At 42.0% G+C, this 13,409-nt stretch overlaps 1 protein-coding gene across 1 annotated transcript; it reads left to right on the plus strand.

The window, feature by feature from the left end:
- The first annotated feature begins 752 nt into the window (after positions 1-752).
- Positions 753-12,320, plus strand: KCTD2 (potassium channel tetramerization domain containing 2). Its single transcript, XM_053375847.1, has 6 exons — positions 753-1,226; positions 2,789-2,897; positions 3,633-3,724; positions 5,269-5,364; positions 6,818-6,943; positions 8,669-12,320. Exons 1-6 carry the CDS (start codon positions 921-923, stop codon positions 8,696-8,698), a joined length of 759 nt encoding a protein of 252 aa, XP_053231822.1. The 5' UTR covers positions 753-920; the 3' UTR covers positions 8,699-12,320.
- Positions 12,321-13,409: the final 1,089 nt, after the last annotated feature.

Here is a 13,409-nt window from a genome sequence, read left to right on the forward strand (position 1 = left end):
AGATCGTAATGCAGGGTGGTTGCAACGCTCACTTCAGTCTACATCTTATAGCTATAACAATTGACTTACGATGCCACGTTGTAGTAAACGATTCTAAGCACCAATTGCCTTGCCACTCACAATCCAAGGGTCATAAAAGGCTCGGGTTTTTTTAGTCGGGCAACTTGCAAATACCGCTGTATATGTACTGTACAGTATAGGGAAAGTCATTTTGACGGGAACCACTGACTGGTGTCTCTCCCCCTTAAATTAACATTCACATTATTTACTCCACAGAGAGGATTAATTATTTGCTTTGGGGGGCGGGTAAGGAAGTGGGAGAAACACCCGCTGCTGCCAAATCACAGTTTCAATTACGGTAAATCCTGTATCTTCTCCTCTCATCACGCTGACAGAGCGGGGAAAGGGGATTCGAAAATAACTAGGAAGTGTCCTCTGCAAACAAAGTGCCGTTCTATCCTTTTGTGTATCTATGGTATAGGTAATCTAGGAACGAAGTTTCTGTTTCCTTCCTGGAATCCTGTTTCCTCTAATGCCTATTGGAGACTTTTCCCTTTAAATAATTTTATATAATTTAAATTTAATTAAAATTTAAATTAATTAAATTAAAATCAATTAAAATTAATTTAAATAATAATTATTATTATTCTCCGCTTCTGCTGGCTACCTCCAGCATTACTATGTAATGGTAAACGAGGAGCATGTAAGGCCTCGGCGGCTGTTGCCCCCCAGAGAACGGTTGGTGACCCGGAAGTGACCTTTCCTCCCGGACGTCCGGCTCTCCCTGTCAGCAGGGACTGGGGTGATGGCTTCCGAGCCCCGCCGAGCGCAGCTCCAGTTTCTCCGACCTGGCCGTTGAGCTGGGGCGACCGTTGCCCGTCTGCCTGCCGTAGGCCCAGGGGAAGAAGCCGTAGCCCAGAATGGCGGAGCTGGTGGCCGGAGAAGGGCCGCCGCGGGGCCGCACTCCCAGCCCGCTGCCGGGGCCGCCCAGCCCTCGTCCAGCCGCGACGCCCGCTTGCCCGCCGCGCAGCCCGGAGCCGCCGGCGCCTGAGAGAGCCGGGTCGGGGGGCGGCGGGAGCAGCAGCAGCAGCGGGGGCTCCAAGTGGGTCCGGCTCAACGTGGGCGGCACCTACTTCGTGAGCACCCGCCAGACTCTCTGCCGAGAGCCCAAGTCCTTCCTCTGCCGCCTCTGCTGCCAGGAGGGGCCCGAACTGGGCTCCGACAAGGTGAGTCCGGTGGGTCCATGTGGAGTGGCAGCGCTGACCTCTTCCTTCCTTAACCGCCCGGCCCCTTCTGGGACGGTTTCCTAAAACGACGGCATGTTCTCCGCACCACGGTAGCCCGCATGCCCTCCGTCTCGTCTCCTTCCCGCTGCGATCACTGGAATAATAGGCTTGTTTCCACGCATTTAAGCCTCTTTCACCCAATGCATTTAAAGCATTCCCCCCACCCTAATCCTGGGAACTAGAGGTTACCCCTCACAGAGTTACGGTTCTCAGCACCCCTAGCAAGCCACAGTTCCCAGGATACTTTGCAGGGTGTGTTTTTGCAGGCATCAAAGCTAACCAAAGCCTTGATGGGAACTCCTCAGCAAAAAAAGAAAGGGATCCACACAAAAGGGGCATTGCTCCCGTTGCATGTGGCAGTGGGGTGCCTGCCCACTTCAGTGACAGTTTATAGCCCCTCTAGTGGTTTCTGTGTTGACCCGACACTTCCCTGTAAGTAGTAATTTCAATATATCAACTATGCAGTCATTACACAGGTGCTGTACTCTTATTCATCAATAGTGTGGCCTCTGCTTCTGTTTTAGGGAAATAAGAAAACTGAAAAGCTTTAATCTTGTGTGCAAAGTGAAAATACTTGTGAATAGGGTGGTTTCTTTCAGCAGATAATTGCTGAGAGTGTTTAAATACTGTGGAAGATTCTGAGCGCTCTGTAAAAGACATTATTTTAGAATAGAACAAAAGCCATTTCCCAGAATAATTAAATCATAGTGAGAATGGGTAAGCTCTGTTTCTTATTTATAGCTTCCTTGGTGATCTTAAACAAACAAACAAAACATCTGAGCACGTAGTCAAAGGAATTGATTGCACTGCACCACTTGTGTTCAGCAGAATCTTTTTTTCTTTTCTTTTTTATCCTTACTAAAGAGTGATCTGAGTTGATGTTTGCTTGACACATAATAGAAGTCAGTTTGGATTAGACTGACAGTTTAGATTGGCAAAAGTATTTCTTTAGAATTCAGTTGCAAGCGTTAGGGTTGTGCTCATTTTTGGTTTTGCTGCTTGTCATTGTCATATCATGACAATTCAGGAGCCGATCTCACTAATTTTTAGGAGAATGTCGCTGATAGATGCAAGAACAGTTTATTTCAAGTAAATAAGCATATGATTAAGTGATTAGGTGGAATTGCCTTATGTAGGTGGTACCCTACCTTTTTAAATTATATCATGGTGTCATCTTACAGTAAAGGTAGGCATAAAAAGCTTTTGACGCCAGAGTTTAGAAACCTGCCAGCACTGTTTTCCCATCCACCTCCACTACTTCAGCAGAAGATACCCATAGTCTCCACCATAACCATGACAACATGTTAAATCTAACTTCTGTCTTTTGTGGATGATTCAACTAGTTTAAAAGAGCCCACTGGTTTTCCTGAGAAGTGTAATTCTTTGCAGAGGACCAAATTCTCAACCTTTGTAAGACTAGTCCCCCCGCCCCAACAAATGTCTTCATTCCATTGAATTGTCCTTTTTAGCATCAGAATCTGACACTGGTGTATCTCTAACAGGATGAAACGGGGGCATATCTCATTGATAGGGATCCCACATATTTTGGTCCAATCCTGAACTACCTCCGGCATGGAAAACTCATAATAAACAAGGAATTGGCAGAAGAAGGTAAGAAATGGAGATTGCGGTGCTTTGTCTGACTTGGGCAAGGTAAAAATCAATCTATATCCTTGAAAACTATAGGGAAGCTTAATGGATGTTGGCCACATTTCAGCCCAGAGCTAGTGCACTTAAGCCCATTGAAATCCATGGTCTTGAGTGCATTGACTCCTGTGACTGAGCGAGGCCTTGGTCAGCATCTTTCTGTGTCATAAGATTGTGGTTTATTTTAGATTGACCTATGGAGGAGGTGTACAAAACCAGCTTTATTCATGGAGGCACATTATTCTGATGCAGCTATCTCATACAAGGCATTCTGTTAATAAACATCAGTGGCATTTTGTATTAACTTGTTGTTTTTCATTGAAGTGTGGTCTGCAAAAGCAAGCTCCTTTTTGTGAAGAGCTTCAAATGAAGGGAACACATCTTCATAAATCCCCAAGTTCTAGTTTTCTGCTCTTCATGAAATAGAAATGTTTGCAGCTGTTTGTGGTCACCTTTTTTCTAATTTTTGCCTTTGTTTTTGCTCTTGCAAATTGAGATTCTGGTAGTATAACATTTGTTGATCTGCAAATTAATTATTTAGGTTAAAATATATACAGTATGCAAAAAAATAATTCTGCAGTGTCATAGGCTTCAGTAATCTGCGCAGAAGAATTTGGAGTTAGCACAATATTGCTTCTAGCATTCTTCCCTTTTTAAGGCTAACAATCTTCCTAACTGCACCCCCCTTCTCATTCCTAGGTGTGCTGGAAGAAGCTGAGTTTTACAACATTGCATCTCTAGTGCGGTTGGTGAAGGAGCGAATACGGGACAATGAAAGCAGAACTTCTCAAGTAATGCATGTTAAAGAAAATAGAAGGGGAAATTTTTGTAACTGGAATCAAGGGCAAATCTGTGCTTAGCTTTCCTTTATTTGTGGTTGTGGTCAACTGCTACTCTCTCCCTGTGACATACACTTTGGAGAAGGGGGCTGGGTTTCTTTGCTGCTATGATGGGCTTTTGCAGAAAACCCAAGCAGCACTTCAGTGCTGTTTCAGTCTGCAAAAGCCCAGCAAGAAGGGAAAGAAGCCAAACATCCTTTCCCAAGTTCTTGATGGAGGAAAGGAGAGGTGTGTTCTCTTCCTCGCGCTGGGCTTTTGCCAGAGGTGCCAACAACGACCTCACTGCTCCTACTGGACCTTGCAGGACCTGACAGAAAGGGAGACAAAGCAGCTCTTCGCTCACCCAAATCCTTCATGAACTGCTGGGAAATGATGGGAAGGGACAGCAAAGAATGCTCCCTCGTCTGTCACAATATTTATTCATTTATTTATATTTAATTGATTTTTATCCTGCTTTTGGGACGCAGGTGGCACTGTGGGTTAAACCACAGAGCCTAGGACTTGCCAATCAGAAGGTAGGCGGTTCAAATCCCTGCGATGGGGTGCACTTCCGTTGTTTGGTCCCTGCTCCTGCCAACCTAGCAGTTCGAAAGCACGTGAAAGTGCATATAGATAAATAGGTACTGCTCTGGCGGGAAGGTAAACGGCGTTTCTGTGCACTGCTCTGGTTTGCCAGAAGCAGCTTAGTCATGCTGGCCACATGACCCAGAAGCTGTGCGCCGGCTCCAATAAAGCAAGATGAGTGCCGCAACCCCAGAGTCAGTCACGACTGGACCTAATGGTCAGGGGTCCCTCTACGTTTACCTTTTTATCCTGCTTTTTGGGAGAACCTCCTCACAAAGTGGCAAGCGTCATGTAGAACAATACAAGCACAGTTTAAAGCTTTTTGTTTTACAGCAACTCAAACAATCCAGTCAGCACAGCTGTAAAACACAATATGAACATTAATTGCCTACATACAAATCACTTCATAAAAGCAGCAGAGAACAGATGTGAATTCAAAACCTGTTTGAAAATTTGTAGGGGTGTGGTTTACATGCTGAGTGGGATACATGCTGACTATTACAGGTCCTGCCAAGTTTAAAACGCTGAAGAGAAGGGCAGTCAGGGTCACTTTTCTATCATTCCCAGAGGCACTATATTACTGTACTTTCATTTGAGCCCTTTGTAGCAGTCTGTTGCCATAATGCCTTTATCCCGTCCCAATATGCACCAGTGTTTGATGCAATGTATCCTGGCTATCTCCATACCTCCCCGGGGTTATTTCTGGCTCCCAGATTTTCAGCAAAACTTGCCACATGTCTTTTTTGATGGTTGGGAAAAGCATGAAATGTCCTTTTTGAAACATTTCTAGTGGTGTTTGTTCTCAGGAATCAGCAAGGGCCTGTGACACACTAATTTCCTTGAAGCTAAGCCTCTTTAAACAAGCTACCACTACTTGGCAAAGCCACAATGTTAATTTCTAACTTACTGTTTGGTTCCCCTTTGTGTCCCAGGGACCTGTCAAGCATGTTTACAGAGTCCTGCAGTGCCAAGAGGAAGAGCTCACCCAGATGGTGTCCACTATGTCTGATGGATGGAAATTTGAACAGGTATCCAGTGCTAAAGAATACTTTCCTATCCGGAAGAAGGGGCCCAATTCTCAAGGCTTATATAATGGCTAATCTTCCACCTCTATTATTTGTTATTGATTGGAAGGGGCTGTCAACAGCTTAGTGAATAATGAATGCTTTAGTGGGTTTTCCTTTCACCTTTTCAGAATCTAGAGAATATAGGAATTCTCACGGAACATAAATTGCGCCTAGTCTGCTGGTGCCTGGAAAGAAGTCTGATCACTGAGCCTCTAACAGATAATTGCTGATTATCTTCTAGGGAAATCTGATTACAAGCCTCTGCCCATTACCCTTCCTCACTCTTCACTTTAATTGATAAATGCTGTCAGCCTTGAAACTGTTGACTGATTCTAATCTTGCACTCATAAATAAGTGCACAACTTGCTGGGCCCAGTCTTTTGCTATGAGAAACTGTGGCAGAATGTGCTTTGACTAATGCTTCCAATCTTGTTAGGTTACTGGTTTTTTATTTACTTCTGGTTTTATGCATTCTGGTCAGTTCAATTTCCTCTTAATGAGGAGGAATTCTTTTTTATTATATTGAACCATCATTAGGGGGCTCTGTAGGACTTCAGTTCTTTTGCCTAAGAAAATGCATTGTTTGGGTTATTTATGGATGGCAGCTTCCCACAATCCTGATTTGGGGTACTATAGAGCTTCACTTCCAAGTATGAAAGTCATCGTACTGATGAGCTGGTGACTAACATTGTTTTTTGCTACTTTTCCATAATGCTAAAGGTTTTCAAAAATATTAAGCTGCCTAGAAATTCTTTTAAATAAACAAGTAAAAGTCCAGTTCTATCGCACTTGCAGAAGTCGTTCTGTACACACAGTAATTTAGTTGGATACAACTCAGTCCTAAATTCTTCATTTCCTTGTTTGGTGTTTCCTAGATGCATCTGTGGCCTTTTTCATTTTGGGGGAAAAAGTATTAGTGTGTATATTTTTAAATGGCACTGGTGGAATTTTAAGTAATAACAAGAAGGAGCACAATAGCGTGACAGAAAATACACATGGATTGCTTGTTGGTTTTGTGAATAACAGCATTTCGGGGGCTCAGACTAAAGTATGGATGTGTCCTTAAACCTTCTAAAAGTTAATAAGGAATATAAAGGTGCAGGGTGCTCTGTCTTGTACTCTTTAATGCTTTCTCCTGCAGATCTGTATTTGATCACTGAGAGAGACTAAATACAGACCAAGATCATATTTTAGTTCAGTGATGGGAATCTTGTATCTTTCCACATGTTGCTGAACTACATTTTTCATCACAACTGGCCTATTGTTATACTATCTGAAAATGACAGGAACAGGAGTGCAATAACATCTGGAGAACCCCAACCCATTTTAGCCTAGTATTTTAAGGCTAATTCTATACTATTCCTTGTTTATTGCTGCTTCTAACTTTTACATTCTCTTGTTTTTATTTCATTAGCTAATCAGTATTGGATCTTCTTATAACTATGGAAATGAAGACCAGGCAGAATTTCTATGTGTTGTGTCCAGAGAGCTCAATAACTCTACCAATGGCATAGTGATAGAGCCTAGTGAGAAAGCAAAGGTGAGGAACCTGCTTGCGATTGAATTCCTTGAGGATCACATTAATGTTTCTGAATACAGAATGGAATAAATACAGAAGGCAGCTTGCTTTTGATGTTGCAAGGTGTATAGTTCCTGTTAGTCAGAGTTTTGTCAATAATAATAATAATAATAATAATAATAATGATAATGATAATTTGTATACTACCCTGTACCTGTAGATCTCAGGGTGGTTCACAACATAAAAGTCTAAGATAAATGCAATACCCTACAATTAGAAATTGTGGAAGTATAACAATAAGCCACTGATATGAGGGAGGCAAGGGTGGTGGTAGATAATTCCTAGTTTATTGGTCAGTTAATTCTGAAAATATCTGGTAAAGAAGCTGTCAAGCTTTCAGTATGTTCTCCTAATGGTAATGTTTAGAAACAGTTCCTCTCCCTGCTTCCATCTTCCGTAAAGTTTCTGAAAGAGTCTCTGGGAGCTTTTAATCTTTCAGTGCAATGTCTGCTAAGAAATAAATCTTGTTGGTATCAGTGGGGTTACTCCAGATAAGTATGTATAGGATTGCAGGTTCAGAGAGTCTGGTCTTCTCTTTAGCACTGTCACCACTGCAAATTTGCACAGAACATGTCTCCCATGCGTAATGTAGTGCTGCATAAAGGAGTTGGCAAGGACCATGTTAACATTTCTGAATATATTTGTGCTATAGGGTTGTATCTAATGGTGCCTATTTGACAATAAGGCTTCCATCCATGGAACAGGGAGGGGAGTAATTTTCAGTAGTTCCTCTTTCCACCCACAGCCTTCTAAGCACATAATCTACATCTGCTCAAGAGGGCTGGAGGACCCTCTAGAATATTGTGGGTGTTTTTTGGTGGGGGGGCAATAAGGAGACTGCAGAGGTATTGCTGAAAGTGGCTTCTCTCCCCATTCCATTGATGGAACCTTTGCTGTCAGCTAACAGACACCATTGGATTCAACCTGTAGCCTCTGTCACTAAATCTTACATTGATCTGAAAAATGAAGGGAGATCGAGAGAAGCTGTGGGTTAAGATAAGGGATGGGTTATAGCTCAGTCCCAGGTTCAATCCCCAGCCCTTCCAGGTAGGGCTGGGAGAGAATCGTGCCTGAAACTGGCAAGTTGCTGCCAGTCAGTGTAGGCAGCACAGAGCTAATGGACCAGCTGTTGTTATATGGCAGCTTTCTGTGTGACTGCATCCACAAATATTCAACCTCCACAAGCCACACAATGCTGTAGTGTTAGAACAACTTGAAAGCTGATATAGTCCAACTATGCCCAGCAGTTTAATCCATGAAACAGAAGCTTAAAACTGATGATGAAATCTACTTAAAGTGTAGCACAAATAGTGAGCTGGAAGGGCCAGTATGTATCAATACCAAAGGTGCCTAGGAAACAAAACTATACATGTATTATTAGACAGAACCAGCTGCCAAAGCACAGCCCAAGTATGCCTCAAAAGTCAAATATTTTAGCCTGGAGCTAAATAATTCAGTTTAGCAATAACAAAGAACCTAACCAGCTAAGGGTTTATTTTGTAGAGTATTTAGTTTCCTGTAGTTAATAACTTTTTGCTATAATACCCTGGGTGAGAAGCCAGGTGCTAAGTACTATGGTACAAAGTTCAGATTTTTCCTTCTGTTTCTTTCCCCCTCTGTTGCAATAAGTTCCAATCATGTAAATTCTAGCTAACTGCTGTTGTCTTGGTGCTTCTCTCCCCACAGATTCTTCAGGAACGAGGATCACGGATGTAATCTAAGAATCTAATACTTTAAAACTCCCAGATGTCAAAAGGGCAATCTAGCTGGGCAGAGCATTTTTCCTGCGGTCCAACCTTGCTTTTGTACAGTAATCAAACTAATACAAAGCAAAGCTGAGCCTGTCCTGCCAGTAGAAAATTAATCCTGGTGAAAACCAAAGGCTCATCCCACTCCAGTTACAGAAGATGAAGAAAGAAGAGAATCTTCCAGCCAGATAGCCCCCTTTACTCCACTAACTCTGTTTCTTTTTATTTCTGTCTTGGCACTGATGTGATTTATTTTTAGTTTTATTTAATTGTGTTTTTGGCTCTCTTTAGAGAGGGCTAAAAGTGAGGGCTGCCCAGATTCCTGGGCTCTTTTAAGATATCCCAGGCATCAATGGTCTGGACTAATGACTGAGGAGTTTGGTTTAATGGTGTCATTTTTAAAGAAATTTGTAACACGCTTTCCCAGATCTGATGAAAATACATTTGAAAGTAAATGTCTAAACCAAGAACATTCCTGCCCCTCCCCCCGGCAAAAAAAAAAACTTTTTAATTTTTGTTTTAGATCCGTTACTGACTCAGATACCTGTTAGATGGGCAATTTTTAATTTGGGAGTGGGTGGGGTTATGTTTACCATGGGGCCTTGGCTGAAGGGTTTTTCTTCAGATAACACTAAAATACAAGCTCTGAGCATTTCTCGCAGTGTGGTTTGGTCATCGCCATTCACACATCTTTAAAAATATGCTATTTCTGCAAATTTCAAATCCATTTCTACTATCTCTTAAATGTCAGAGGAGCGTGGCAATGGGGCTTATGTCCTGTTTTTTTCCTGCCAGAGCCTGGAGTATAGTCCCTTGACTAACTTTAAAGTTGCTCTTTGATCTGGAGGATTTGTCCCTGCCAAGTTCAGCTTTGCCTTGTCTTGTATTCAGCAGCATGAAAAGACCCCCTTGTTCGTCCTGCATTAAAAGCAGGTTTTCTTTGTACTCTTAGTTACTTTGGTAGGCTTTAACAACTCTTTATCCAATACATTCAGGGACGGAGGGTCCCTTATTTACACATGGTGATTCTGCACTTTCAATCCTCCACCTCCTTTTATTGTATTATCTTACCCAAAATAACTAAGTGGTATTGCGGGGGGTGGGGAGGGGTGGTGATGAAAGTTGCCAAACTGTTGTGATTATTTTTTTCTTGTCCAAAGTGGTGTGTGAACTTCTGTAATGTTTTTTTTTTCCTTTGGAATGCCTTGAATGGACGTGAAAATGTCGTGCCTCTCTTCTGATCTTAGCCAAATGGGACTCACTGATCTTGTCGGTGAACTTGTGCCATCCCTAATCAGTGAAATGTCCCCTCCTAGTTGTTGGTAAATGGGAATCCCTTAAGCATTTGCTGCATGGTACCTCCCCTCCGTATCCTGGCTTTGTTCCTTGTGAGTCATCTTGACTTCTGGGCCTTTGAGATAAGCCCCAAAACATACCGAACCAAAGTTTCAGAAAAATTGAAATGCTTTGGTGTCCCTTGGCAATAATCAAAGCTCTCCACTTACAATCCGAAGACCCCTTATATACAAATTGATGTGTTTGGAATTTTCCACCAAGGAATTGCATTCACTGTGTCTTCTTTATGTTTTATAGTGTGAGTTGATGAGGCTTCTCGTTCTATTTCTTCCTTAAAAGTGAAAAGGGTGGGGTAGAAGGACAGTGCGTGAAGTTTTGATGGGGACATTAAAGGCCCCATCGTGGATAAAATGCATGGAGTTTAAATCAAGTTTGGCACTTAATTCCCCCTGCCCCACATCCTCCATCGTTCTTCAGTTTGTATGTGTATATATCACTGAGCTTCCCACAATGCACCTCCAGAGAAGTTTTGGTAGGTTAAGGGTTTGAATAACATGTCCTAGTTCAGTCTCTTTTACAAGAAGACTGTACCAAAGGTCTTGAGGTCAGACGGTGGCTGCTGAGACTCAACTGGCCCCATATTATGTTGAAGTAAACCAACATTCCAGTCCTGCCCTGCCCTTCCTGTTTATAATGTGTTGGTATTGGCATGATTAGACTGTACGTCTTGGCTGGATCTAACTAACACTGTGATGTGTACATAAACCCCTATCTTGTACCTTCAGCTGTTGTCAGTGTATGTCCACAACTGATAAATAATCGGGTGTGTATGTGCTGCAAGGAAGTATAAGAACTGCAGATATATATTTATATATATAGCATTCACATATACCCTCATAATCTCTCGTTCTCAGGGAGGAGGCGAGAGTGGGCAGTGGTGCTATGAACTAGTTGAAAGAAAAACAAGGCTGACAATGCCAAGAGTAGCTGCCATTTCCAACATGGCCTAACCCAACTCATTCCCCACCTTGCTGGGCACGTAGCAGTGTTAGGTTTGCTTGGAAGGAGACCTTACTGTGTAGCTTTAGTTAATCAAAATGAATACCTCATTGCTTTATTTTATAGTCACCAAAAAACACCATGCATGGGGAAGCCCCATTAGAGGAGTGCCTGATGTCAGGATAACAGACTGGATAAATAAGACTCATTCTGTTGCCCATATTGTGCCATTGGGAATGGCTCCATTGGAATCTGGAGGAAAACCAGATTGTGAGATGAGCCGTAACTGGCTTGATGCAATGCATTACAGCGGGATTGCAGTTAAACTTCTCTGAGAAGCAGTGTTTCTGCCTAATAAATGGGGTAGTCCTATCCTATATACTCCACTTGCTGCTGACAACTAGTGAGAGTTTTTCAGTGGATTTTAAGTTCTTCACTGGAACACAATTGCCTTCTCCCTACCTTTCCTTGTTAAGTATTCTCAACTAAAGTAATCAAATTCATTGGGACCCTCCCTGGAGTGGTGAGCTGTTTAGCTGGAGATAGAAACAGTATTAGGGATTGGAAAAGCTATTGGCTTTCCTAGTATAAGGGCTTGAAATCCAGCTACAGCAAGACACCATTCTAGCTCATCCATTTTGTGATATTCTTTCCCCACAAAGACAGGTCACTTCCAGGCCCTGTTAATCTCAAGAACTGGCTTCCATGTTCTGCACCAGTTTTATCTCTGCCTTTATTAGCAACAGGGCTTTTCCTTCCATTTGCCTTTATCTCTCTCCAAACATTATCTCCTAAAGTAAAAGCTGGAAAATAAGTAAGAACCCTGTTTCCCCTGCAGAAGGCAGTAAATGAAAAGAGAGGAGCAAATGATAGGATGGGTATTTATCTGGGTGATTTGCATCTCTTGAGGTGGTTTCCTTTAAAACATTAGCTAGCCCCTGGGGACCAGTAGCAGGTCCAGTTTCCCAGTGGCCAATTGTTCCGTTACAGCAAGGTTGGAGCTAACCTCTTAAAAGTGTCTTTGTTTCTGCACATTTTTAATCAATTTTTCTCAGGGGTGACTGAGTGGTCCGAGGGGAGGGGGGTTTTCCACAAGGGGATGGGGGTTGGCTCCTCGGACCTCCGCAGCTGGGCCGTGGGCTCCTCACCCTCAGGTTTTGCCTGCAAACCTTGAGGTTTTGTACAGTTCGTCACATGTCAGTGCCCTTTGCTACTGTTTCTCTTTGTTTATTAAATGTGTTTGAATAATAATGGAGATGCTGTGATTTTTTTTTCCAATAAAGATTCTGACATGACTTGAGCATCTGAGCTATTTTCTTACGCCCTGCAACTCTACCTGTAGTAAAGAGAGCTTGGGAGTGTCTTTCACATGTGTTTTCTCTGTCACAAAGACTGCAACAACTTCTAACCTGGAAGCAATAGCTTTTGGTGGTCAAGGTTCTGTTGCTGAAAGCTGACAAGCTCTTACACTTTACCCAAACTCTTGCAGCAGAACAGAAAATGCTGTCATCAAAGAGAAGACACCTAATGTCTGTTCACACACTGCCTACTTAAACAAGACAGAAATGTAAGGGTGAAAGCAGATCTATTGTCATGGGTTTAAGATACTGCCTTGTAGATAAAAAAAAGTTGGGGTCCTCATTTTTAACAACAGAAAGGTGCAATTTTGTATCATTTTTATGTTTTCATTGTTGTCCAAAGGAGACTTGCATCTCAGCCCATTGAGAATTAAGGGTGCTAAAATGCTAAGAATGAGGTGAGGTGACTTCTCTGATCATTCAAAAAATGAGGAGTTTGAAAGTTACAAGGCCACTACTCTCTTTATTTTTCTTCTGAATCTTCCAACATTCAACTTCATTGAATGTCCATGTGTTTTAGTATTATGACAGGAGGAGAAATATATATATATTTATACACTTCCTCCATGTCATGCATAATTTCTAACACTACAATTCTACTATACTTCCATGTCACTGCTTATTTTCCTTTTCTCTGAAAAGCCCCAAATGCTATAACTTTTTTTCTTTTTTTCAAAAAATAATTTTTATTAATTTTCAATACAAATATATATATAACACCACATCCAAGTTTATCACACATTTTCTCTTTTGGACTTCCTTCAACATCTCTGACAATCATCCGTAGTTAAATTTTTGTTTCGCATTTCCTAAATTTAATATTGCCTTTTAATATACCCTCTCGAACTTCTTATCTTTTTTACAATACTCCTCAAACTTTCACAGAGCTTCTTGAAACCCCACAAGCGTTGTTTGCTCATCACATATGCTTTTCAGATACTCCACAAATTTCCCCCAGTCGTCAATGAACTTATGGTCCCGTAAATATCTGATCTTCCCAGTTAATTTATCCAATTCTGCATAGTC

Source organism: Podarcis raffonei, chromosome 2, assembly GCF_027172205.1.
Source record: "Podarcis raffonei isolate rPodRaf1 chromosome 2, rPodRaf1.pri, whole genome shotgun sequence".
Classification (NCBI taxonomy): Eukaryota; Metazoa; Chordata; class Lepidosauria; order Squamata; family Lacertidae; genus Podarcis; species Podarcis raffonei.